The sequence below is a fragment of the Peromyscus californicus genome, unplaced genomic scaffold, assembly GCF_007827085.1.
Source record: "Peromyscus californicus insignis strain IS unplaced genomic scaffold, ASM782708v3 Scaffold_1__1_contigs__length_55948999, whole genome shotgun sequence".
NCBI lineage: Eukaryota > Metazoa > Chordata > Mammalia > Rodentia > Cricetidae > Peromyscus > Peromyscus californicus.
The window spans coordinates 28,702,163-28,729,240 of NW_026294492.1; the positions used below are offsets into that span (position 1 = coordinate 28,702,163).

Genomic DNA, 27,078 nt, shown 5'->3' on the forward strand with positions numbered 1-27,078 from the left:
CACCTTGATTAACTTGTAATTAAGGACTTTGTAATTTGAGAATGAGGATTTTTTTTTAGTTATTACTTTAATCTCTTAAATTTTTTTTATTAATTGTATGGGTGCTATGCCCATGTGTATATCTGTGCACCACATACATTCAGTGTTCATGGAGTCAGGAGAAGGCCTCAGATCCCCTGGTCCTGGAGTTAGACAGCTGTTAGCCACATGTGGGTGTTGAAAATGGAATCCAGATTCTCTGGAAGAACAGCCAGTGCTCTTAACCATTGAGCTGTATCCCCAGCCCCCAGCCCCTTATATTTTATTATTGTTTTAATCTTTTTCCTCATTTACTTTGTAGAATAAAAACCATGACTGGTCAAAAATACTACATACAATTTTCTACAAGTTTACTCTAAACTTATTTACTTATCTTTTATTTCTCTCACATAAATTACAGATAAAAAGGACCTATCTTCAAATTGCCCAGGACCAACTTCTGCAGATCATGACTGAGATTATTCCCAATAAAGTAAAAACTATTTATGCAGGTGAGGAAAGAAGGCCTTTATGTAATGCTTTGTTCTTTTAGAAGTATGTTCTACTTTGGATAAAATTGCTCACTGACTTGGGGAAAAGTTACTGTTAAAGTACAAGTTATCATAGACATGAACAATTATGATTTATGCTAGTACTGTGATGCTTGTAGAGGCATACCAGCAGATAACACACTTAGTCCCCCCTCTTTACTTGGGAAAAATTGAGAAATAAGGCTTTATGGGAATCAGGAAATCAATTGTCTGCTTTAGGGCTTGAGACATACCTTAATAGTAGAATGCCTGCCAAGCCCATACAAGGCCCCCAAGTTCAGTCACAGCACCACAAATTAAGCTTACCAGCCTGAAGTTGAAATACAGAACAAGGCCACTTTCTTGAATCAGACTTCCTCATAATTCTTATTTGGAGAAAAACCGCGTGCCTGTCCTCTGCCTGTAGAGCAAGGGCCTACCTTGTATTCTAGGACCAATGTCTTGGAGAAATAGTTTTATCCTGGTGTGTTAGCTCTCCAGGGTAGGGAGCACACCACAGGCTGAGCCACACATGCTCAGTTTTTTACCTCAGTAGCCCCTGTCAGATAAAACACTTCTCTGAGGAAAGGAAGGAACTGAGGGGTCAGAGGCTTCCATACTCCTGGACCATGTCTAAGGTCACATCAAAGTCATGGGCCTTTTTTCAAAGTTTATGTGCTCGGGGCTCTCCTCTAGCGGGCTCATTTCAACTGATCTAGGGCAGTTCCTGAATATCCACTTTTCTTTTTAATTTCTTTTTTTTTTTTTTTTTTTTTTTTTTTTTTTTTTTTTTGGTTTTTCGAGACAGGGTTTCTCTGTGTAGCTTCGCGCCTTTCCTGGATCTCGCGCTGTAGACCAGGCTGGCCTCGAACTCACAGAGATCCGCCTGCCTCTGCCTCCCGAGTGCTGGGATTAAAGGCGTGCGCCACCACCGCCCGGCCTTCTTTTTAATTTCAAGAGTATGCAGCAGCCTGCCCTTGCTTTCCAAGGGAAACCATTACAGAGGAGTGACCGAGTGAACCCAGACGGGCCAGCACAGTGCAGCACTGACCCATGGGAGAACTAGGGGAGACCACGGGACATGACAGTAGCACTAAATTTGGGTCTTGAACGATGGACACAACTTGGCCTGCACAAAGCTGTGAGGAGGCAGCCACTCCGAACTCAGCAGTTCTAAAGCATAGAAAATTCTAACCACGCAAGTCTACTTATCTGCCTTGGGTGATCTTATTTATAATTGTTAAAGAATAAACAATCCAGATGTCTATTGAACAAGTACATAAAATATTATATATTCATACAACACGACCCTATTTGGCAGCAAAAAGGAATGTGTTACTGAGACATGCTACCGTGTGGATGAAACTTGGAAACAATACTATATGAAAAATACCCCCCCCCCCCCCCCCCCCCCCCGTATGGTCTATTTATTTATATGCATAGAATGGGCAGATCTATAGCCAGGAAGCAGATTGGTGGTTGTTTGTTTGTTTTTTTGGTTGTTTGTTTGTTTTTTTTGTTTGGTTTTTCGAGACAGGGGTTCTCTGTGTAGCTTTGCATCTGTCCTGGAACTCACTCTGTAGCCCAGGCTGGCCTCGAGCTCACAGAGATCCGCCTGCCTCTGCCTCCTGAGTGCTGGGATTAAAGGCATGTGCCACCACCACCCAACAAATTAGTGGTTTTCTAGAGTTGGGAGAAGGTAATGAATCTGTTAATGGATGTGGGTTTCCTTTGAGGTGACAAAAAATATTTTAAGATTGAACGTAGTCTTGATGCAATTCTGAATAAACACTGTTAAATTGTAGGTGTTGAGTAAATGAATTGTATACAATGTGAATTATAACGTGCAACATTTTTACTTCGTTTATTTGATGAGGTGATGTGAATGTGGGTATGGGCGTGGGCATGTACCATGGGACATGTGTGGAGGTCACAGGATCACTTGTGTGAGTCAATTCTTTCCTCCTGTGTTGTGCAGGTGCCGGGGATTGAACTCAGATCATCGGGCTTGGTCGCAGGTGCTTTTACCTGCTAAGTCATCTCACTGTCTCTAAAAATTACTGTTTGTTTGAGGGGAATTTCAGGGACAAACAGTTGGGAAGACTATGAGTGTCAGAGCATGTTGTGAGCAGGTCTGTGTAGCTGGGCCTTAATCTGGAAATACCACGCACAGGATTCATGATGGCAGCCTCTGGGGAGCATAGCTGATGAATCTCATTTTAAGTTTCTGGCCTCAAAAACTGCTGTAAGTGTATATCATGTAAATGACCGACCCTGTGGTAAAATACTGCAACTATAGGAAATTAAAATACACCACAACTAAATTAACATCCGCGGGGCTCTCCATATTCCAGAAGCATTTTGTTTGTCTCCCAGGACTATTATGGCTCTCCGTTAGAATTGAAGCCAATACTAGTGTAACTACATCCATCTACCCATGGGGACGCCATGAGCCACTTTCAGAGCAGAGGACGTGCTACAGACGTACGGCTGGTTCCTCAGCCAACACTGAGAGAAAAGAAAACACAGGGCGTATGCTATACAGGAAGAGGACATGTCAACCAACTGTAACCTTGGACCCTCCTGATTTGAAACAGCTTATACAAAAGACAGTTTGGGGATTGTAAAAGTGATCCAGACTAATTATGTGATAATTACATTTCTTAGTTTACCTGATATGTGGTTTTGTTAATAGTACAAAGAAGTTGTCTGTTACAAGTCAACTTTTAAATATTTACGACTGAAACACTATAATACCTGAGATTCACTTTAAAATTTTCCACCAAAGAAACAAAAGATGAAGGGATAGGTGTAACAACAAAGGTAAAATATTATTTGTTAGAACCATATAATGTTACATACAATCTCATCACTCTCATCTGTATTTGAAGTTGAAAATTATGAGAATTAATGTTGAATGAAAATATTTTCTCTTATAATAAAATGTTAATGTGCCAAAGAGCCTCATGTTATAGTGGACGTTCAGGTAGGGACTGGATGTTGTGAGTCTGTCTAGTGAGTCTACAGATGGTGACTTGGGAAAGCCGACATTCAGGTTTGTCATGTCGCATGTAGATATGTACACAGCGTGTACTTAATGGGCATGCAGCCTGTGCGGTTGCACTAGACCGTGCTCAGAAGCGTCCCGCACTTAGCCACTTCAAGAGCACCTATTTTATTTCAAACTGGGTCCCACAAATTAGGCAACCAGCCATCCATATGCGCCTATATGTGTATGTAAATAGGATGAATATATTTGATATACATTTATGTTAAGTCCACATGTCTTTACGTATGTGTGCATTTGTTATGTATGTATATTTAATAGAAATGATGTCTTGGGTCTGAGGTAAGATTTCCTAGGTCTGTTTCTAGAGAAGCAACTAGGTAAAAATGTTTTTTGTTTTCAAAACTGTGCCTGGAATCAGCAAGTGAGTCCTACTTTGTCCCACTGTTGCTATGATTAAGAAGATACTTTTATTTCCTGGTTTTTGGAAACTGAGACCATATACCCTCAGAAGTAAATGAAAGATGCTCGGGGCTGGAGAGATGGCTCAGCGGTTAAGAGTACCGGCTGTTCTTCCAGAGGTCCAGAGTTCAATTCCCAGCAACCACATGGCAGCTCACAACCATCTGTAGTGAGATCTGGTGCCCTCTTCTGGCATGCAGGGATACTTGCAGGCAGAACATTGTATACATAATAAATAAACCTTAAAAAAAAAAAAAAAAAAAAAGATACTAAGAGATAATATACTTATTCCACAGTGTAAAAATACCAGTAAGAGAAGAGTAAAATGCTACATTCTCACTGGCCACTTATTTGGTATTCCTCTTAAATATAGCTTCATTCATTAAAACCAGATAATAGTAGTTTGTTTTTAAAGAGATTTCATTCCACCTAGAAAAACATTGAAAAGTGTAAATAATATGTCAAACCCCTATCTCTTTCACATGTGTTTGCCAGTGGTTAACATCACAGGTACTGTTGTCTTCTTTCTCTGTCACTCCAGCTCCAGGGACCCGATACCCTCTTTCGGCCTCTGCGGTCACCGTACTCACACACAAAGACATGGACACACAAATAGAAATAAATATTTTTTTATTTTTATTTTATTTTATTTTTTGGAGCTGAGGATCGAACCCAGGGCCTTGCGCTTGCTAGGCAAGTGCTCTACCACTGAGCTAAATCCCCAACCCCAGAAATAAATATTTCTTAAAAAGACTAGTTCCTCCAATTGTGTGTGTGTGTGTGTGTGTGTGTGTGTGTGTGTGTGTGTGTGTGTGTGTTAAATTGTCTTCTTAAAGAAAACAAATTAGCCGGGTGGTGGTGGCACATGCCTTTAATCCCAGCACTCAGGAGGCAGAGGTAGCCGGATCTCTGTGAGAAAGGGGCCAGCCTGGTCTACAGAGCGAGATCCAGGAAAGGCGCAAAGCTACATAGAGAAACCCTGTCTCGAAAAACGGAAGAAAAAAAAAAAAAGAGAGGAAGGAAGGAAGGAAGAAAACAAATTATCTAATAGAGTAACCACATTCGAGATTTGCCTAATAATTTCCTCATGATTCTACTTCAGTTATAAATTTGGGGCAAAACTAATTTTTACACAACATTGGGAGCTGCATGCCATTAGGTTCTTCCACTTTGGGTGATGATAGATTGAATCGCATCGCTATTATGGTGACACGTATCTTTTCGCTTTAGAGGTACGTGGTCACCTTTTGAACTCTTGTGGATATTCTCTTCCTAGCATTTTTTCACTCCGTAGTTTTAGCATCCAGTGATGAACCTTGCCGTACCGCACTCGGAGTCGACAAACATACCAAATGCTTTTTATGAATATGTCGAGAAAAAGCTACATGCCCTTATAAAAGTACTTCTCTTACTGCTTCTCAGCCCCTGGTAAGTCTACACGTGGCTCACTTTAAAAACTGTAAAATGACATGACAGTTTTGTAATGGTGATTCGTTGCTCGAAAGTTTAAGATTTCCAAGGATGCGGCATTTCCTGCTGCAGTTTGGGGCTGAAGTCTGCTGTGCCCAGTGTTCCCTGTGTGCATTCTTTCCAGAGTTTGTACTCTGGCCCTCGCTGACCTTGCCCAGCTGTCCTCTCTATGCTTCCACATCTTTCACGTTCCTGGAAGTCTCTTAAGTGGCATATCCAAGCCCTCTGGTGTGGGGCGTTTACCCAACCACCCCCACAGTTCCCCAGAGTTTTCTTGAGTGCGAGCAGCAGGAAATATTAGATAGAAGGATTTATTGCGGAGAATATCACGGAGATAAACAGATAGAAAATAAAGGATAGCCTCGAGAGGACCTGGAACCTATTCCAACGGTCCCGACTGTCTCTGCCCCAGGGTATTTATAGAGACGCCAAGGGGTGGAGCAAAAGACCTCCTCCCCCAGCACAGCCAAGTGCAGACCATCTCAGACACCTGCACTCAGGCCCGTGGTCCTAATCATCCTCTATGCAGACCTGCTGGGTAAAGCCACGAGGAACCCGAGAATGGGCTCCCACACTCTGGTCTATAGGAAGTGATCTTGCCTGTCTAGATGGACAGTCTCCTGTTCCCAGCAACTGCCAACAGCTCAACTCCCTTTCTTCTAGGCTTTGTTATAATAGAGAATGTACTTAAGCTAAAAAGACTGAGAATCTTCCTTATCAGCCACATAATCCCCTCCCCTCCCCTCAGCCAACCACTTGTTAATTTAGTATTGCTACCTCCTTTAGCTACCTTTTCTATCTCACCGTATTTATTGAGCATCCTAAAAAAATGTTTTTAATGATTTTGTTTATATGTTGTGGAATGTTATGCAAATGGTTTCCTTCGGTAAGCATTTTTTTTAAGACTTTGGTTTACTTAAAATTATGCTGTTAATATACAGTTACTACATTTAACTTTAGTTCATTCATTCTCTGATATATAAGTGAAGTTTTAAAGCCATTCTCCTTTTGGAGGCATTATGGATGGTTCTTGTTGCTATGGCATCTGTAAACAATATGTTAACTACTTTTCTTGTCACTAAAAACCCAACAGACGGCAACTGAAGGAGAAGAGATTTGACTCAATTTTGGATGAAATTATCCTTCGTGGCAGGAAAGATTAGGCAGAAGCCTCAGTTCATGGTGGTGGGGGTGTTTCCAAGTCCCTGCTGGCTCATAATGCAAAGTGTATTCAGTCCCACCTCGAAAATTCCCAGTTTTTTTTTTTTTTTTTTTGGTTTTTCGAGACATGGTTTCTCTGTGTAGCTTTGCGCCTCTCCTGGAATTCACTTGGTAGCCCAGGCTGGCCTCGAACTCACAGAGATCCGCCTGGCTCTGCCTCCCGAGTGCTGGGATTAAAGGCGTGCGCCACCACTGCCCGGCGAAAATTCCCAGTTTTAATAGTCGGCACCATTCAAAAGTCCAAAGTGCTTTGAGATGCAAAGGGAAACTCTTAGTGTGAGTTCCTACAAAATAAATATCACAACATACAAAGACGCAAAATGAACATCCCCATTCTATCAAGTAAGTCTGGGAGAACAGCAAGGAAAGACTGGACCAATGCAAGACTAAATCCAAGCAGGGCAAACAAAGGCTACATCTCAGTGTCCAGTATCTGGAATACACAGTGGCATCATCTGAGCTCCAGTTAGCTTCCTACAGCCGGGCTGCCTGAAGCATTCATGAGCTTTCTCTTGGGCTGGCTCCAACCAGTGACCACTACGGTCTGGTCATCTCCAACATTCCCCGCTCTCCGTTAAAATGTAGGTTTCACCTTCATAGCTTCACGCAACAGCCTCTCGGCTTTTCAAGGAATCTGACCACCCAATTCCATATTGTCCTCACAGGCATATGGATGGTGCCAAGCCCCGCCACCATCTTGAAATGTAAATGAGCCCCTCAAGCTATGGCTGTAGCATTCTCTGAGCTCCTTACACAAAGACAGAAAGACTGCTCCTCTGGGTATTCCTGCTAGAACTTTTGAATGAAAGGCCTTCAGAGGGTTTTTCATTTTCACACTCTGTAGCCTTCCATGAGTGCTGTCATGTTCCTATAATACCAACAGTGTAAAGTACATGGTTCCTCTTTAACAATTATTGCCACTTTGCACCCACCTTGTCTTTGAAGGCACTCGTTTTCCAAATCTCCATGGTGTTTCACATCTACCACTCCACTTTCTTTCCTCATTCACCCTAAGTCCTGGCTACAAGCAGGAAACAGCCACCATGCCCCAGCCTGAATGTCTTGAAATTTCCTCCACCAAACGATTACTTTTCAGTTTTACACAAATGTCCTCTATCTAGTCTAATTTCCCAATGGGTTCCTTGTGGGGTGTTTACCCACCAACCCCACAGCTCCCCAGAGTTTTCTTGAGTGCGAGCAGCAGGAAATATTAGATAGAAGGATTCATTGCGGAGAATCTTGAGGAGATAAACAGATAAAAATAAAGGATAGCCTCGAGAGGGCCTGGAACCTATTCCAACGGCCCAGGCTGTCTCTGCCCCAAGGTATTTATAGAGACGCCAAGGGGTGGAGCAAAAGACCTCCTCCCCCAGCACAGCCAAGTGCAGACCATCTCAGACACCTGCACTCAGGCCCGTGGTCCTAATCATCCTCTATGCGGACCTGCTGGGTAAAGCCACGAGGAACCTTAAAAAAAAAAAAAAAAAAAAAAAAAAAAAAAAAAGGGCCCCCACAGTTCCTTTTCTCTGAAACCTAGAGCTCCCACATTAAGTTTCACTTACAGCATTCTAGGACTTCTTTAGCCTGCAGCTCCAACCTCTTCCACATACCTCCCACAAAGCAGTTCTGAAAGCCTGAGAAGCACGTGGCAGGTGTATTGCAGCAAAATCCCTATTTCCGGTACCATTTCATCACTGTTCTCATCACAGAGAAGCCACTTAAGGACAAAGAGATTTATTTGGACTCCCGTATTCAGAGTCTACAGTTCACAGGGTTCACATACACTGTAGCAGACACGTTGTTTGCAGAAGTGCTTGGGAAAGGGCGGGGAGGTGATGAGAATGCAATGCAATACGTGTATGGAATCGTCAAAGAATTTTTAAAAAATGTTTTTGAAATAACAATAACAAAAATGAATAGAAAAGAGAAAGGAAGGGAGGGAGAGAGAAAGAAAACCTATGTGCAAGAAATTTTTCTTTACGTTTCCTAAAAACTTAAGGAAAGAAAAGTACAACATCCACAATGCTCCATCTCAGATATTAGGTAGCTAAAGGAAAACCACACATATCAGAAACGGAGCACTTTTTCAGAAAGATCCTAATGCATGTGTCTTTTCTTTTTCTCCGAGCTGTTCTTCCATTCAGCCAAGGTCGTCAGAATTTCAGATGCATCAGGTCGTTCCCTGGGTTCCTTCGAGAGTAATTTCCTTAGCAGGCTTTTCTGTAATTACAGTTAAGAGTCAGCACTAAGAAAGCAAGCAGTGGAAAAAGAGAACAGGTGACTTTCAAATGCTTACTTCTTTGTGGTCAAAAATATCATCAGGGAAGATGCCATCTCTTAGCTTTTGGAAAAACTGAAATAAAACAAATGGATGTATTTACTAGGAAGCCATTTACATGGGAAGCAAAACTAAATACACTGATGGCTGGGGACACACTAAATCTAGAATAGTCCTTAAATTTAGGACTCTTTAGTCAAGAAGCAAGCAGAACTCCTCTCACTAAACCTACCCCCATCTTCTAACCACCTTAAGAGTCAATGCTTTGAAGTGTTAAGTGCATGAGATCCATCATTTCCCTTCTGTTTTGGAATGCTAGGCAATACATCTTTTCATCATCCCTATTTTAGGGAAAAGAAGGCTGTTGACTCCAGGCAAGTCCCTTTCCTGAGCTTCCAACTAGGATATCCAGTTGCCTGCTGTCTCCAGTAGTTCCCCGTCATCTACCCACCCACATAACAAAGCCCAAACTCTTTCCTCAGTGAAGTCTCAACCTTTCTTTCCAGCCACACCAATCATCAGCTTCAGATAAAACCACATTGCCTGCTATTCCCAACACACATTTCAGATTCGTATCTCCATGCTGGGATTACATGCTTTCTATTTCAGACTATTAGAATGAACTATCACAGGTTAATTGTCTTCTAACCTCTGTAAGCATGCAATAGCATGTGTGTGTGTGTGTGTGTGTGTGTGTGTGTGTGTGTGTGTGTGTGTGTGTGTGTGTATGTGTGTGTGTGTGTGCCTGCACACACACCCTTAAATAAACAATCTGAAAACCACCTGACCCTTCAGTACCCAACTTACATGTTTCCACGAGACCTAAATCCAGATTTCTGTAGAAATCTTTTAGCTGCTTCCACATATTTTCTGACTTCTAAAACACTTAGTCATTCTTGGCTGCTATCCTTCTTCTTAGAAAATGAATCCCTTGAGAAACTGGCATATTTCATATCAATGTAGCACTTAGAGCAGAAACTGCCCTCTAATCAGTGAAACATTGTTGGCATCCTCAAATAGAAATCGTTTTGTTTTGTTTTGTTTTGTTTTTCGAGACAGGGTTTCTCTGTGTAGCTTTGGAGCCTGTCCTGGATCTCGCTCTGTAGACCAGGCTGGGCTCGAACTCACAGAGATCCACCTGGCTCTGCCTCCCGAGTGCTAGGATTAAAGGCATGCGCCACCACTGCCCGGCACAAATAGAAATCTTACGGGATATATCCATATTCTATAGAAAGCCAAAGTTTTTCATCTATAGCAAAATGGTTGTCAACACTTGAAAGAGAATATATATGTTTCACTTAGAACCGGAAGTAATGTGGTCCAGCACACTCTCCCCAGATGGCAATTCTAGTAGAGCTTGAAGGATAATAACCAGTGCTTTGGGTTGCTTACTTCTTTCTTGGGATATTTACCTTTGATCTCTCAAAAAAAGTGCGGCAAATGTGAAGAAGTTCAGCGAGAATAAGTCCTAAAGCAAAGATGTCCACTTCTTTTCCATATTCCGGTAAAGACATCTGGAAGCCAAAATACATTTGTCTTTGTTACTCACCTAATATAAATCTCTATGCCTTTTGAGGAAAAAATAGCTATAAATTATAGATTACATTAAAATGTCTGTTAATTCTGTAGCTCATGAAGTTGACCACCAAGATTAACCATCACATAGAAATAGAAGGTTTCGTATAATGTTATTACAGGGCCAGCCTTAATGTTACACTTCTCAGGGGCCCAGAAGAGACACTACTAGCAGCTCGGGAATGAATCTAGATACACGGAGCTCTTTCGTCCAACTTGTGTATTCGTCCACCACCATCATTCCGCCATCATAATTCCTCTCCGGTTCTCTGGGACTGGTCTATATCTTTCCCAAGACAGCAACACCCTCATGTTTACAATACAACATAAGAATTGCAAGGTCCCCATCAGAAGCTTCCTGGCAACGCCATTTGCAACCCAAAAAGGGGAAGAGAATAAAGGCAGAGTTAAATAGGAGCTGGAATAAATCAGAGAAGGAATTTATGTGCTAGGAATCTATCCTTACTGTGGCTAGGTTTGAAAACATTATGAGTCCATCATATATGTGCCCAAACTACAAACATACAGGTGATAGGGTAAAGAAAGCTATAAGTCACTAAAAATGACACTGCCACTGTTTTTCTCTGCTGCCAGTTTTCTGACAGGGCGGGGGAGGAGTACTGAGAGCTAGTCAACCTGCATCACAGCTTGAAGCACCAGGTGAGAGGAAACCCCTTTGATCTAAGAAGTTGCTCTGGGGTGGGTGGGGGAGTTAGTTACCTAGAGGTTCAGCTTCTGAGAAGATTAGCGGTTTGCCAAATGGTCTATGGTATTTGGGCACGCAAGAATTTCATAGCAGAAGACAGCTGAACTATTAAAAGCTGGATAACACCAACTATTTCATAAATGGCTTGCCTTTTGACAGACCCTTGGTCAGTCAAAGTACCGCTTTAATGCACTGCTGAATCTCTGTGATATATTCTTGCAGCCCACAAGAAGAAGGAACACAATAAAGGTTAGATGAAACGAATCTACAGGCAATTTTTTTTACTAAATGGTGAAACTGAAAGCATTCCCGCCAAAATTAAGAGTGAGAAAATGGGATGTCCTTTCTCCACCCATATTCAATATAGCTCTTGAATTCTTAGCTAGACAAGAGAAAGCTATAAAAAAATTCAAATAAGAAAAGAAGCCAGCAGGGCGGCGGTGGCGCACGCCTTTAATCCCAGCACTCGGGAGGCAGAGGCAGGCGGGTCTCTGGGAGTTCGAGGCCAGCCTGGTCTACAAAGCGAGATCCAGGACAGGCACCAAAAACTACACAGAGAAACCCTGTCTCGGAAAACCAAAAAAAAAAAAAAAAAGAAAGAAAGAAAGAAAGAAAAGAAGCCAAATCCCCATTTGTAGACAATACAATCCTGTACATAAGAGATTCTAAAGATTCGACCAAAAATATAATTGGATACAAAGTCAACATTCAAAAATTAGTAGTTTGGGGGCTGGAGAGATGGCTCTGGTGTTGCAAGTACTCTCTTCATTAGCAAAGAACCTAAGTTCATTTCCCAACACCTATATGGTGATTTGTAGCTATCTGTGACTCCAGTTCCAGGGGATCTGACATGCTCTTCTGGACTCTACCTATAATAGGCTTGCTGATGGTACAGGTATATACATACATACAGGAAAACTCATACTCATGAAATAAATCTTTTTTTTTAAAAAAGGAAATCAGTAGGTTTTCTATGTTCTAATAATGAATGTGCTAAGAGAATCAATCAATCTTATTGATGATTGCTTCAAAACATTACTTACGCTGGGTGTGGTGGTACATACCTTTGATCCCAGCACTTGGGAGGCAGAGGCAGGAGGATATCTAAGTTTGAGGAAGCCTGGTCTACAGAATGAGTTCCAGGGCAGCCAGGGCTACACAGGGAAACCCAGACCTCCTATGCTGGTGAATCAGTAGAATTAACATTGAAAATACTATTGTACTAAAAGTGATCTACAAATTCACTGTAATCCCCATCAAAATTCCAATAACATACTTAGCAGAAAGAAAAAAATCTTGAAATTCATCTGGGAAAATAAAAGATCCCAGAGAGCCAAAAAAAATCCTTACCAAAAAAAACATCACTGGACAATCACTATATTTGATTTTGTTATACTACAGAAACATAGTAACAAAAAACTATGTGGGGGTTGTTAGGATTCTGCCCCTACTCTAGCTGCATGACTGCATATGTGCAGTTCAGGAGCTAAGCAAGGGGTCTTACATCTGGTGGAATTGTGTTCCCCAAAATATTGTGCACCCTAATAAACTTATCTGGGGTCAGAGACAGAACAGCCACTAGATACAAAGGCTAGAAAAGGTGGCACACACGCCATTAATCCTAGCAGTCCAGAGGCAGAAATCCATCCGTTCAAGGATACAGCCAAGCATGGTGACTCACGCCTTTAATCCCAGAAAGTGAGCCTTTAATCCCAGGGTGTGGTGGTAGAAAGCAGAAAGATATACACGGCGTGAGGACCAGAAACTAGAAGCATTTGGCTGGTTAAGCATTCAGGCTTTTGAGCAGCACAGTTCAGCTGAGATCCATTCGGATATGAGGACACAGAAGCTTCCAGTCTGAGGAAACAAGACTGAGCTGAGAAGTTGGCCAGGTGAGGTTAGCTGTGGCTTGTTCTGGTTCTCTGATTTTCCAGTGTTCACCCCAATACCTGGCTCAGGTTTGATTTTATTAATAAGAACTCTTAAGATTCCTGCTACACTTACATCTTACTTCATCAGTGTGCGCTGGTGATTACACGCACACAGTGTGGTCACACAATCTGCGCATGCATGGCATAGCTCCATAAGCCCACCTGTGCATGTTCACAGGAGTCCTTAAAAAGCTGGACACAGACTCCTCCCCCCTTCTCTCCTCTCTCTTCCCCTCACTACCTCTTCTCTGCTCTCTCCTGCCCCCACTATCTCTATTTCTCTCTCTCTCTCTCTCTCTCTCTCTCTCTGCATGTGCTTCTTCCCCAACCTGGTTCTTTTGTGTCCCCCCCCCCAATAAAGTTCTGATACTGGGTTTTGTCGTGGCTCGTGCCTCATGACCTTTCCGCATGGTAACCAGCGCTGCTTATCATTTTTTAAAAACAACAGGGGTGACACAGAAGAAGAATGTGGACTAATGGAGTATAATAAAAGACCCCGAATTAAACCCACATAGCTACCTGATTTTGACAAAGATGTCAAAAGCATACATTGTAGAAAAAACAGCATCTTCAACAAGCAGTCCTGGAAAATTGGAGATCCATTCTCATTTCTCTCTCTCTCTCTCTCTCTCTCTCTCTCTCTCTCTCCCCCCCCCCCCTCTGTCTCTTCCCCTCCCTGTGTGTGTGTGTGCTCACGTGAGCGTGCACCTTTCTGTCTATGTACACAAAAATCAGCTCAGACTGAATTAAAGACCTAAAACTGTGAAATATGAAAAAAACATTAAAAGGAAATATGAAAAAAACATTAAAAGATACAGGCATAGGCAAGGACTTTTTGGAAAGGGGCTCTAACAGCCCAGAAAATAATGTCAAGATTTCACTAATGGAATTGTATAAAATTAAAAGGCTCTGCACAGCACAAGAAACAATCACCAGAGAAAAGAAAACACCTAAGGAATAACAAAGTCTTGGCTAGCTAAGCGTCCAGTAAATTTCTAATATCCAGAATATATAAAGAGTCCCAAAAACTAAATACAGAAAGAACTCAACATCCCATTCAATAAATGGAGCTAATAAAAAATATCAGCTTGTTCTCAAAAGCTAAGGAATGAATGGCCAAGAAACATATGGGAACATTCAAGATCCTCATCAGCATTTGCTGCTGTTTTCTTTATAATAGTCATTCTGATTGGGGTGAGATGAAATCTTACTCAGATGTAACTCTCCTGGGTAATTACCCTAAGGATTTGGAGTCAACAGACCATAGAGAAACTTGCTTATCCACGTGTACCACAGCTCTATTCACAATAGTCCAGTTATGGAATCAGCTCAAGTGGCCATCAGAAGATGAATGGATACAGAAAATGTAAGATAGATTTTATATATACATATATAAAATGGAGTTTTATTCAGATGTAAAAAATAAAACTAAAGTTTAAGAAAATAGATGCATGCTGTGGGATGTCTTCCTATATGCTGTGAATGTGTGTTGCTGTGATTGGTTGATAAATAAAGGTGCATTGGCCTATGGCAGGGCAGGATAGGGTTAGGTGGTACATTCAAACTGAAGATGAGACAAAGAAGGATGGAGTTGGAGGAGATGCCAGCCCGCCACCCAAAAAGCAACAAAGATACCAATAACCAATAACGCCATGGCCACATGGCAACATATAGAATAGAAATGGGTTGAGTTAAGTTATAAGAGCTAGATAACAAGAAGCCTGACCCATAGGCCATGCAGTTTGTAAATAATTTAAGCTTCTGTGTGTTTGCTTGGGACCAAGTGGCTGCAGGACGTGGGTAGGAGAGATTCATCTCCATGGGTCAGGCAGGACCTCTCCAGCTACAGATGCAGCTGGATACAATCATATTAAAAGGAAGAGCCCTTGCTCAGAAAGAAAAATACCACATTTTCTCTCATTTATGGATCCTAGATCTATATAATATAAGTACACTAATACACAAACCAACACCACACACACACACACACACACACACACACACACACACACACACACACACACACACGGTAGAAAGGCAACCAAGAGAGAATGGAGACTGGCAGAGGGGGAGGGGACAGAAAGGGGGAGGTATGAGGAGGGATATGGTAAAAGTATGTGACGTACTTAGAGATTTTCTTTATGAAATTCAGCACCAAGTACAGTGAATGTATACCAATAAAATACGTTTAAATTGCTAAGACAGTAAGTTTACTACATTAATCATTTTATGTGAACAATGCCATGGCCATAAGCATTTTCACCGTGTTTTGTAAACCATCACCACTACCTATTTCTAGAATGTTTTTCATCATGCCAAACAGAAATTGCAGGTATTATACAACTAATTCTCTAATTCTCCCAGCTCTCTCGTGACCTCTTTTTCATTTTCTGTCTCCATGAATTTTACTTCAAATGGCATTTTAAAATATTTGCTATATGGTAAAGAAGTAATTATATATTACAAATGGAGAGATCATATTTCTTTCCTTCCACATACATATATAAAAATTAATTCAAAATAGGTCAAAGTATTAGACAAAGAAATTATCGTCTTCTGGTATGAAATGTCTCCAAAGTAGAAATGAGGAGACTGGTAACCATCAAGAAACTACAGATAAACACAACAAAACCTTCTAATCCACAAATAGTGGCCTAAGCAAAAAATTAACAGGGAGAACAAAAAAATTGCAGTGTAGAATCATACACCTAACTATCACCCAAGACACGGAAAGATTCCTTGCAAATACATAGCAAAAGACAGACTATTTATGAAAAATAGGGAAAAACATGATTAGAGAATTTAAAGGAAACACTAAGTAAATATGTGAAAAGATGGAATATCTTTAAACAAACCTAGAAAGTACAAAGAAAAACAAACCATTCCTCATGTGTCAAAGCTGAGGGCTTCTCACACCTTGGCTTGTGACTATGAGAAAGCAGCATTCTTGTGCACTTTAATATGAGATTATTAATAATCAGTTCTTAATGACAATTTGGAAGCATTTACTGCATTTGAAAAGCAACTGTCTCTCAGTTCATTCGCTTCACATCCAGGAGTCTACCACAGCGTAACAAAGAAATGCACTTAGCTCTCTGTATCTACAGTGCATGCACCTGCAGAGTCAACCACATTGTGCAAATAAAACTGCATGCATATTGAATATATGCAGATTCTTTTCCCTCTGTAGTCATTACCCACTAAACAACGTATTACACAACTATGTGTACACTATTTTAATTGCCTTAGGTATTACATGCAACACAGATGGAGACATCCCTCAGGTTCATTGGTCAGCTACCCTAACCAAATTGAGGAGTTCCAGGTTCCGTGGGAATACACCCTATTCAGTTTCAAAATATAAGGTAGAGGGCCTGTGAGATGATTCAGCAGGTAACCGTTTATGCCTCCAAGCCTGGTGACCTGAGTTCCATCCCTGGAACCTCCTCATGAACAGCAACTGTCCGTTTCCCTCTCTCACAATACGCAAAATAAATAACTATTAATTTAAATGTTTATATGAGGGGCTGGAGAGATGGCTCAGCTGTTAAGAATATTGGCTGCTTTTCCAAAGGACCTGGGTTCAATTCACTCACAACCATCTGTAATTCCAGTCCTAGAGGATCCAACACCACTTCTGGTCTCTGTGGGCACTGTATACATGTGACACACAGACATATAGGCATGCAAGACACTCATACATACAATATATATACATGTTATAAATGGTATATCTATGGTATATACATGGTATACATACATGGCATTATGGTATATGTATGGTATGTGTGGTATATAGTATATGTGGAGTATGTATGAATTGTATATATGGTATGTGTGTTATATGTACTATATATGCATGGTATGTATGGTATATATATGGTATGTATGGTGTGTATATGATATTTACATATATGGTATATATGATCTATGGTAGAGTGCTACCAGAGAAGATGCCTGACACCCTTACACAACCTCTGTCCTCCATATGCTCATGTACAAACATGCACACACCACACACTTGTACACAACGCCTACATGAATTTGTACATACACCACATGCACACACACAGAGTAAGAAAATAAAGAAGTAAAATATACACAGAAAGGAAAGGGCTTTTACCTGTTCTGGACTCATGTATAGATCAGTTCCTGTAGCCTTTGTTCGAGGTCCATTACTTTCCAGGGCTGTTGCAAGGCCAAAGTCTCCGATCTTTATGTGTCTTTCATCTACTAAAAATATATTACCTGGCTATAGAAAAAAAATTAATTATTAGATGTGATTTGAACCGACCATTATCACAGGTCCCAACAATCTTTTATACTGATTTGTATGGCATTTACCCTTCCACGGGCAGCCCAAATCAGGGAATTTAACGCTCGGGTCTCTAAAATGCCAACTGAAGAAAGAAGACTTAAATGACAGCGGAAGTAGCTTGCTTCACCCCTGCCTCCAAATATCAGAATAGCTGTAAGGTGAAGATTCACTTTGCAGGGTCCCAGGAGAGGGATCCAGGACTGGAGGTTGGGTGTGAGTAAAAGTATTTGCTTTCATACACCCTAATCTAGTGAGAGGTCCAGGGAATGGCAGTGAGAGCTCCCCATCCCAGAGAGGGCTAGGCATTCCCCCCCGAAGGAATGCTTCAGGTGTGATTCGAGGTCTGATGGGAATGAAAACCCCTTCCAATTTTGAGAGTCTCTGAGCGGCTCAGTTCTCAGTAATGCTGCAGGATATCCCATGCAGGATTTCTCCCCAGATGCTGACAATATTTTAGTGAGTATATCTCCTCCACCTTGTTAAGGAGAAGTTGATAATTATCCCAAAACAACTTTTCTATGCATTTCCTTTGGTTTTGTTTGGGTTGTTGTGGTTTGGTTTGGTTTGGTTTACAAGGTTTCACATGTCCCATGCTAGCCTCAAACTCAATATGTAACCCAGGATGACCTTGATCAATTTATCCTTTCACCTCCACCTTCTGAGTCCTGGGATTAAGAGGATGAGTCACCATGCCTGGTTGATGCACAGCTAGAGGACTCCATGAATGCTAGGCAAGCACTCTAACCAGTGAGCAACATCTCTAGTCATTCTAGGATGCAATATTAAGCATATTTAAAATGTGTGTGTGTGTGTAGAACAATCTTGTGTCATCAGCTTTCTCTTTCCACCTTCATGTGGGTTCCAGGAATTGAACTTAGATCACTAGTCTTGTACAACAAACATCTTTACCCACTGAGCCATCTCTCTGGCCCAAATGTGTATATATGTGATTTGAACCAACCAACCACACATAAATAAATAAAGTGGCCACGTGGCTGAAAACAGGAAGATTGTTGGTGACAAAGTTAATATCTAAGCCATTTTTGCAGAGACTAGACATTCAGTACAATGTTGGGTTACACACACACACACACACACACACACACACACACACACACACACACACACACACCTACAAGAGGGCCTAGCTAAGGAATGAGGGATGAGATGAGGAGCCCAAGGAAATGCTTCTGAGAAGCCCTGTGCAGAAATTAGCAATGAGAGTCAAGTTCACTCAGTGGATTTGAACCTAAAGTCAGAAACGGAAGAAGGATATTTGTGTGTGGTAGACGTGGGAAGACAGTGTTCCCAAGCTAAACTGAAGTCACAGCAGTGGAGCTTTGCTGTACCCACAAAGGAGATTGCTCCCCCAATACAGCTGTAGCCTAACTCTGAGAAACCGAAGACGGAATTTGTGTAAATATCTAATCTAAGCTAGATGAGACAAGGAGAAACATAAGATTGCTTTTTATTAAAAAGAAAAAACAAGCCTGGAGTGATAGCCTTTAATCCCAGCACTTGGCAGAAGAGGCAGGCGGATCTCTGTGAGTTCAAGGCTAGCCAGGTCTACAGAGTGAGTTCTAGGACAGCCAGGGCTGTTACAGAGAAACCCTATCTCAAAAAATCAAAAACTGAAAAAGAAAATAAAAAAATATTAAATAAAGTAAAAACAATGATGCTCTGTTTTCTTTAATTGGTTACATTATGAATAAATGAAATGTGAGGTTATAGAACAGGAAGAAGTGTGTCAATTTGATCCAGGGAGCAGAGGCTAGGTCAGATGATCTGGCTGGAGCTAACCTCCCTGGCACAGCGGTAAGATATGGAGAAGCAATGGATACCCACTCTCTAGAAACCACTTGGCCCTCCCGCTGTGGCCTGGAGCTTGAGACTGTAACATAGTAAGAAGCCAACTCTTGGAGACTTCGTGTAAGAATGGTTCTTTTTTCAATATCGTTCTCTGGGAGACACCTGCAAGCACATCTTTCTAATCGTTTCTGGGATGACAGGAAGCAGCATTGTAGTAGAAAAGTCAGGAAGATGCGGATGAAAGGACCTCGGATCTGGATGAACCACACCCAGAGAAAAAACTTCCTTGTAAATAAACACAAGAAAAGATCACTTCACGCCACAGGGCCCAACCAGGGCAGATTCAGGAAAGCTGGCAGGTGAGTCGAGAAGAACATTCCAGAACTCACTCCGCACTCTGAAGAGAGCCTGAAAGGAATACCCAAACTTCTCATTTATTTGCAAGTGAATAAGTAGGTGTGGGAACAATTGTGCTTCATTTCTTATTCTTTTATGAGTTGAATACTTCATAACATATTCCCATGTATAACACAGTTGAGTAGACACGAGTATATCCTGAGCAGAAAGATCTGATGAGACTTTCTTACACATTTTGCAAATTTCTTCCATATCTGGTTTTACAGAAAAGACAAATGGATTCTTGTATCTGTTTTGCATTCAGACTGTAGTGTTTTGATCAAGCTGTGTGAAGGAAGCCCGGACTCACACAGCTAATTGCTTATTTAATTCTATGTATGATTTATACCAAAGTGAAGGGATAGTGAATAAAAACAAAAATTAAAATGTTTGTGAGACAGGGTCTATGTATGTAGACTGGGCTAGCCTCAAACTCATAATCCTCCTGCCTCAGGCTCTCAGATGTTGGAATTACAAGTATGTGCCATCCATCCTGGCCCTCACTTATCTTTTGGAACATAACATTCCTAAAAAATGTTCTAACTTCCAAGAATACTTTCAGCTATTGGTACAGAGAAATATTAGAAATGGATGAACTCAAATATCAAGTTACTAAGCTCACAAACGTAGGGCAAACAGAAGAACTCATATGTTTTGAAGGCCACTTAATTCTAGCTCGGTTCTGCAAGCAACTATAAACAGGGGAACTTATTTTTCCTAGGGACTTTTTGAATCATTCCTCGTTCTGGCTGTTTCAGACACCAAGATACACTCAGATAAGGTTCTTCTGCCTTAGAGCAGAAAAGGACGAGGCAGAATGATCCGGAAAGGCTCAGTAAAGGAATCAGGACCAAAGGGGACAGGCAGACGCATGCATGTCCGGTGAAGAACATGAACACAGCTGTCGGGTAGGACTTGAGAGTCGTGGTAGGTTTGAGATAAAGAAGGCAATCACAGCCATTGTTTGACCTCTCTCCTTTCTTGCAGAGGAAAAGGAAAAGCAGAGAAACTCGTTGTCCAGACCATGAAAGCAAACATACCCAGAGGGATGACGGGCATTTGAAAGCTTGGATGACTACAGTTTTCCTAACCATGGAGTAGAAGATCCCAATCAAGAGAACACTAGGGCCAGGCTGTGGACTCCTCAGCCATGCCTGCCCTCAGGAACAAGAGTTGAACCACCATGGAACAGAGCAGTGCAACAGCCCAAGCTGGGTCCCAGCAGCTGGCTATCCCAGTTACTTTCAGTCTGTAAAAGCTGTTATTGCTTCCAAGTAGGCAGTGACCATTAAGCTTTAGCCTGAAGGGAACAAGACTTCTAATAGGATTGTTGTCACAAGAAGTTCACGGGCCCAGGAGGTCTGCCACGCAGTTGCACCGGATGGCATTTGGGGGAAGTTCCAGACCCACTCTAGCAGACTAGAGAAATGTGACTTTATCATGACCAACAGGCCATCACAAATTGAAAGCTAGAGAAAATACACTTTAAAGTCATTAAATGATGTATTTATCAACAAAGTACATTTGCCACTTACCTTAAGATCTCTATGAATTAAACCTTTCGAATGTATATACTCCACCCCTGTCGTGATTTGTTCAAATAATTCCAAAAGCAAATCTTTGTCTGTGTTACTCAGCATTCCATTTTCCAGCCATTGCTCCAGAGTTCCTTTATCACAGAATTCCATTTGGATGAAAAGGCACTGGGTCTTTGGTCTGGATACAAAATTCACGGTATGTTAAAAGTAGCAATGGGGATGAAGTTATCTTTTAAAACTCTAACATATCTTATGAAACCCAAAACATGGTTCAGAATGGAAATCTGAATGTAATAAACTTGAAATAAATGCCAGGTGGTGGTGGCTCATGCCTTTAATCCCAGCACTCAGCAGGCAGAGCCAGGCAGATCTCTGTGAGTTTGAGGCCAGCCTGGTCTAGAGAGCGAGATCCAGGATAGGCACCAAACCTACACAGAGAAACCCTGTCTTGAAAAATAAAAAAACAAACAAAACAAACAAACAAAAAATAGTGTAAACTTGAAATAAAATAAACCATTTTATAATAATCTTAATTTCTCAAATATTCAGAGCTTTAATTGCTTATCTATAAAGTATGAGCCTATATATTCTTTAATGCTGAAGATCTTTGATGACTTCTGATAAGAGGTATGAGTAGTCCTTGTTGCAGAAATCCAACTTTTTCATTTTTATATCAAGCGATTTTGAAGCACTCTAATTCATCTTCAGTTAACTGAACATCTGTTTTACAAAGGGCACAGAACAAGCACCTTAAAAATGAGAAAATGAGTTCGGTACTATCCTTATCATCATGGGGATTAGAGACTCACACAAGAGGTTTAAAAAAAAAGCTCAAGATGACAGCCCATTGAGAACTCCTGGAGATGGACCAATAAACTGACCGCTGTAAAGACAGAAGCCGGAGGACTAGTTTTGTTAACCAGTTTGTATTTTCTTCTGAACTAAGTAGGCTTGATATCGAATTTATATTTCCCGAATACACACATGCTAAAATATATGAAGATGCAGCCAATAATCCACCGAAAGCTAACGAAGCCCTTTGTCTACTGATGGTCAGTAACCCCTGGAGTTCTCAATGGCACAAGAAGGCGATGGGACACCGGCAGGAGGTGGTGAATGATGAGGTCTCCAGTGACATCAGGAGTTTAGGGAGAAGACTGTCCCCAAGAAATCCGGATGACTTTCAAAGGCAAAAGCCAGTTTTTAGGGATTTCCAGTCCTACAGAAGGGGGTGATCTAAAACAAAGCACTAGGGATGGGAGCTGGGCATACCCTGTCATAGCTTACCACTCTGCCACAGTGGTACCGCTACACGCCAGAGACGCACTGCCGGTAGCCTCTGAGAAGGAAGACAGGAAAGATTCGGCAGTGGAAGAGGAGACCTTTGGATTCAGCATCTACATATTAAATATGTCTTTACTCTGGTAAACCATACATGACCCACACTGGCTATATGGAGAACAATGGGGTCAGGAATGCCAAACGTGATTTTTAAAAACAACTAAAGAAATTTTAAAAGTTTTTTTTTTTTTAAGTTTTATTTTCAGGGACTGGAGAGATGGCTCAGCGGTTAAGAGCACTGGCTGTTCTTCCAGAGGTCCTGAGTTCAATTCCCAGCACCCACATGGTGGCTCACAACTATCTAACTGAGATCTGGTGCCCTCTTCTGGCCTGCAGGCATACATGCAGGCAGAACACTGTATACATAATAAGTAAATAAATCTTTAAAAAATAAAAAGATTTATTTTCAAATTATGTGTCTGTGTCTCTGTGTGGGTATGTGTACATGAATGCAGGTGCCAGCAGAAGGCAGAGGATACCCTGGAATTGGAATTACAGGTGGTTGTGAGCCACCGGACAGAGTTGCTTGGCCCTCTGTAAGAGCAATTTGCGCTCTTAACCACTGATCCATCTCTCCATTCCATTAACAATATTGTTCAAGCAAGTTTGAGCTAAGCATACTGGCACGTGCCTGTGATCACATTACTTGGGGACTGAGGCAGGCAGACCGCCCTGAAGCCAGTCTGTGCTACGTAGTGAGTCTAAAACAAAGCAATTAAAAGCAGGTTCAGAAGATGGAGAGGAACAGGGAAATATTATTTGTTGTCTCTTTGCCTCTGGAACAAGAGGCCACAGTATCTTTTGGAGGTTGCTCTAGTCATTAAAGGTGATGATCAACAGCTCCCTCTAGTGGCCCCCCACAAAATAAATGACAAGCGCTGTCCATCCCCTCGCAGCTATGAGAATTTCTTCTTACCGACTCACGCTCTGCTCGAAATAATAGTCGTTATTCAAGCTCTCCTCGAAATCATAGTCCTCTCCCAGCCAACAAACATGGTATTGAACAATATTGACATGGTTGAGCGCTGCCAGAGCTTTTACTTCACGCAGTGCCTTCCTAGTTAAAAGGACCCAGAAAACAAATGTGTCGTTACTGATTCCTGATAACCACGGGACACAACAACCACCCAGGTTCCTCTGTCCACTTGTCACCATGGCTCCCACACCAAGTGTTAGCTCGGGAGCCAGAACTCAAAAGGGGAAAAAAGTAAATGCGCAGAAGAACCATAGATGGGTTGGGGATTTAGCTCAATGGTAGAGTGCTTGCCTAGCAAGCGCAAGGCCCTGGGTTCGATCCTCAGCTCCAGGGGTGGGGGGGGGAAGGGCAGTGACTTAAATGATAGACATTCAAAATTTTAAAATCATTTACATCTTCTTTTATGTGTCTATAGCACAATTTTCCGTAACTAAATCATATTTGATATTCTGTTTAGAAGATGCGTAGAAATCTTTGAATTTTACAAGCGAATCTCATTTGGGAGAAAAAGCAGGTAACCCAGGCAGCAAGCAGAACCCAACTGAGAATTTTCGATGTATGACAAAAATATATCAAGGGACTGGTTTATGCAAAGAAACTAAGACTCGGTACTATGAAAACTTTACAGGGATTGTGCTCAAGAGCTAAAACGCTGTGATAGTTTCTTGAAATTACCCTGTACTGGCTGGTTTTACCTCAACTTGACACAAAGCGGAGACATCAGAGAGGAGGGAGCCTCAAAGTGGAGAAAATTGAGAAAACCACCTTAAACCAAATAAGTCAACAGCTTTGGGGGCCGGGTACTGTCTCAAAATGATGCATTTATATTTTTAAACTAAAATAAATACCCACTTTAAGGTAAGGCCATTTCAGAATAAGCCAAACTCTCGTAGGCGTAATGAAAAGTTAAGAAGGACCAGCAAGAAATGTGAGTGATGAGGGATAGATATATAAAAAATGGTGACAGTCCAACACATCGTGTTCAAAAAAGCCAGACATCTACTTACTTTGTGTTATATGTAACACGCTTAATAGCGTAAGTCTTTCGGTCAATTCTGTGTTTTGCTTTGAAGACCTGGCCAAATCCACCTGAGCCAATTACTTGTATGTCTTCATAGTCCTTGTTAAGCCTAGTTAAGATCGATATTGCTGTTAGGCTGACGTTTAGTAAAATGCAAATGATTCTTTCTTTCTTGTTTTTAATAACAGCCAGTAGAACTCTGGAGTCACAAGAAAGTCTTCCTCTTTTTCCTTTCCTTTCCCTCCCTCTCTTGACAGAGGATTCAGTACAACAGCTCACCCCCTCTAGCTGCACCTAAGACACGAGGAAGTATCCTTTCCCAGTGGGTAAAAAGAGGAGGAGAAATTCCCCTCCCAAGTACTAGACTTAGAATCATTCAGCTGTGTGCCCCAGGTAGCACACAGAGCGCAGAAGCCCTGAGCCTCTTGGGTTAGAACAACCCGTTTGCTTCCCTCCTCCTGCCCCACATCCCGTCACTAAGTCCTGCTAATTCTTCTACCCCATACCACCTCCACCTGCCCACTTCTCTTCATCTCCAGCATCTTCACCCAGGTCAGCCATCAAGGCTCCTGCAGCGGTGGCCTGCTGGCGGATACCCCACTTCTCCTGCCCTACTTTAGCGAGGAGAACTTGGCCTGATCATGTCTCCCTCTCACCTAAACCTCCCACAGCCTTGCCTTTGCATGCGGCAAAAACCAGGAAGCCCTTACGCGGCGCATAAGGCGCCAGGCAGCACTTTCCCGCTGTTCTTTCAACCTCACCCATCACACTGCGTCCTTGTTCATTACTTACAAGCTCATGCTTTCTCCACAGAAGGCTGACCCGAGGGCTTTGTTTCCAGTTTTTAATCACACACACTACTGTTCTTCTTTAACTCTGGCCTAATTTTGTAGTTACAGATGTATGTGTGTCATATAAATGTGTGAATACAGATCATGTAACTACAGAAACGCATGCATGTATATATGTGGGTGGGTGTGCCACGTGTGTGTGTGTGTGTGTGTGTGTGTGTGTATGTGTAGGCCAGAGTTTGATGACAGAGGTTTTCTTCAGTGACTCTCCGAGACCTTTGTTTTTGTTTTGTTCTATATTTTGAGACAGGGTTTCTCTGTGTAGCCCTGGCTGTCCTGAAACTCACTCTGTAGACCAGGCTGGCCTTGAACTCACAGAGATTCACCTGCCTCTGCCTCCCAAGTGCTGGGATTAAAGGTGTGTGCCACCACCACCACCACCACCACCACCACCACCACCACCACCACCTGGCTTTTTTTTCTTTCCCCAGGAAACTCACTGATTGGTTATGCTGGCTGGCCAATGAGTGCCATGGATCCATGGAGCTCACTGATTGGTTATAACTCCCTGCCAGTGTGGGAGTTACAAATGTATGCATTGCCACACCTGTCTTTTTAGAGGGGAGCTTGGTATTCAAGCTTAGGCCTCGTGTTTGCACAGCTGAGCCATCTCCTCAGACCTCTACCCTGAATGCCAGTCATCACCTCAAAACCTTTTGAGAGGAAGAATTCTACTCTATTTGTTCTTATCATAAGCCTAATGCCCAGAACAGTTGTGGGTATATATCAGGTGCTTAATAAGCATCATTGGTTCTTTTGAAAACTTGTATTCAATGTCCCGCTGATTCAAACAGGCTTCCTTCATCTTAGGTATTTAAGTTTAACCAAAACATCATCTACAGAAGAGGAATTCCCACCCTCCTTTCCTTTTTTGCCCAGAGAAACCTTGTATGGCGCTGGAACGCAGGTCCAGGTGGCTTGGTTTCGATTCCCACAGGGGTTTCTCTCCTTCCTCGACCGCTTTCCTCCCCACTTTCCTTTCCTCTCTCTATTCTTTGCCTTCTAAATAACGGATATGCTTTCCATTTTGACAGCATCTGAGGATATCAGAAAAGCTGATAACATGGCAGAGATTTGCATTTGCCATGCTCCGCTTGGATCCTTAAACCTGGACTTCTCAAAGAGACACTGACCCCTCGGTAGCCTGACTACGCCACAGCTATTCAGCACGAAACTTTGTTTCATGAGCATGCTTACCGTTAGAAAACTCCCCTTACCTGCTGTCTACGGTATGCTTATTCTCTCCCACATCATTAGGTTCCGGGTTTCTAAAATTGAGACAAAAAAATAAATAAAATACAAAACTCAGACAAAACTGTGACCTGTATAACTTTAGAGCAGGCTTTATGCCATGCACCGGGCATTATGTATTTTGCATCAGCTATCAGAATGACAGGGAATGGAAAACACCTCCTGTTGGTTCTCTTCTGACGATCATCTTTTTCATCCCTTTCCTGCTTCCCATTTTCACCCGAACACACTCATCACTCACCTCCTATCCCCTTCTTCCTCAGAATCAGAATGTCCCTAGGAATGAGGTCCCCTGGGTCGCTCCCTCCGGCCCTCATTCTTCATTGGTGATGGGCCAACCACAGTGGGATGTTCAACCATCACCTCAAACCAGACACAG

The 27,078-nt window shown here is 42.0% G+C and overlaps 2 protein-coding genes across 7 annotated transcripts in view; one reads left to right on the forward strand and one right to left on the reverse strand.

Moving 5' to 3' along the window:
- Window positions 1-21,300, forward strand: part of Gpatch11 (G-patch domain containing 11) — a 31,160-nt gene extending 9,860 nt beyond the window's left edge. For 3 of the 6 annotated variants that reach the window (XM_052746313.1, XM_052746311.1, XM_052746312.1), the window contains exons 10-11: window positions 440-530; window positions 2,527-3,507. In XM_052746313.1, the coding sequence (XP_052602273.1) occupies window positions 440-495 (56 nt within the window). In that variant the 3' untranslated portion in view covers window positions 496-530; window positions 2,527-3,507. Of the gene's footprint in view, window positions 1-439; window positions 531-1,506; window positions 1,941-2,526; window positions 3,508-20,708 lie in introns of those variants that run through there. The other 3 variants (XM_052746317.1, XM_052746314.1, XM_052746315.1) reach the window with 3 other exon arrangements.
- Window positions 8,427-27,078, reverse strand: part of Eif2ak2 (eukaryotic translation initiation factor 2 alpha kinase 2) — a 31,655-nt gene continuing 13,003 nt past the window's right edge. The window contains exons 7-14 of the mRNA XM_052746310.1: window positions 26,666-26,716; window positions 24,584-24,706; window positions 23,517-23,657; window positions 21,257-21,437; window positions 17,322-17,450; window positions 10,399-10,500; window positions 9,005-9,061; window positions 8,427-8,928 (exon numbers count right to left, since the gene is read on the reverse strand). Coding sequence (XP_052602270.1) covers window positions 8,806-8,928; window positions 9,005-9,061; window positions 10,399-10,500; window positions 17,322-17,450; window positions 21,257-21,437; window positions 23,517-23,657; window positions 24,584-24,706; window positions 26,666-26,716 — 907 coding nt within the window. The 3' untranslated portion in view covers window positions 8,427-8,805. The remainder of the gene's footprint in view (window positions 8,929-9,004; window positions 9,062-10,398; window positions 10,501-17,321; window positions 17,451-21,256; window positions 21,438-23,516; window positions 23,658-24,583; window positions 24,707-26,665; window positions 26,717-27,078) is intronic.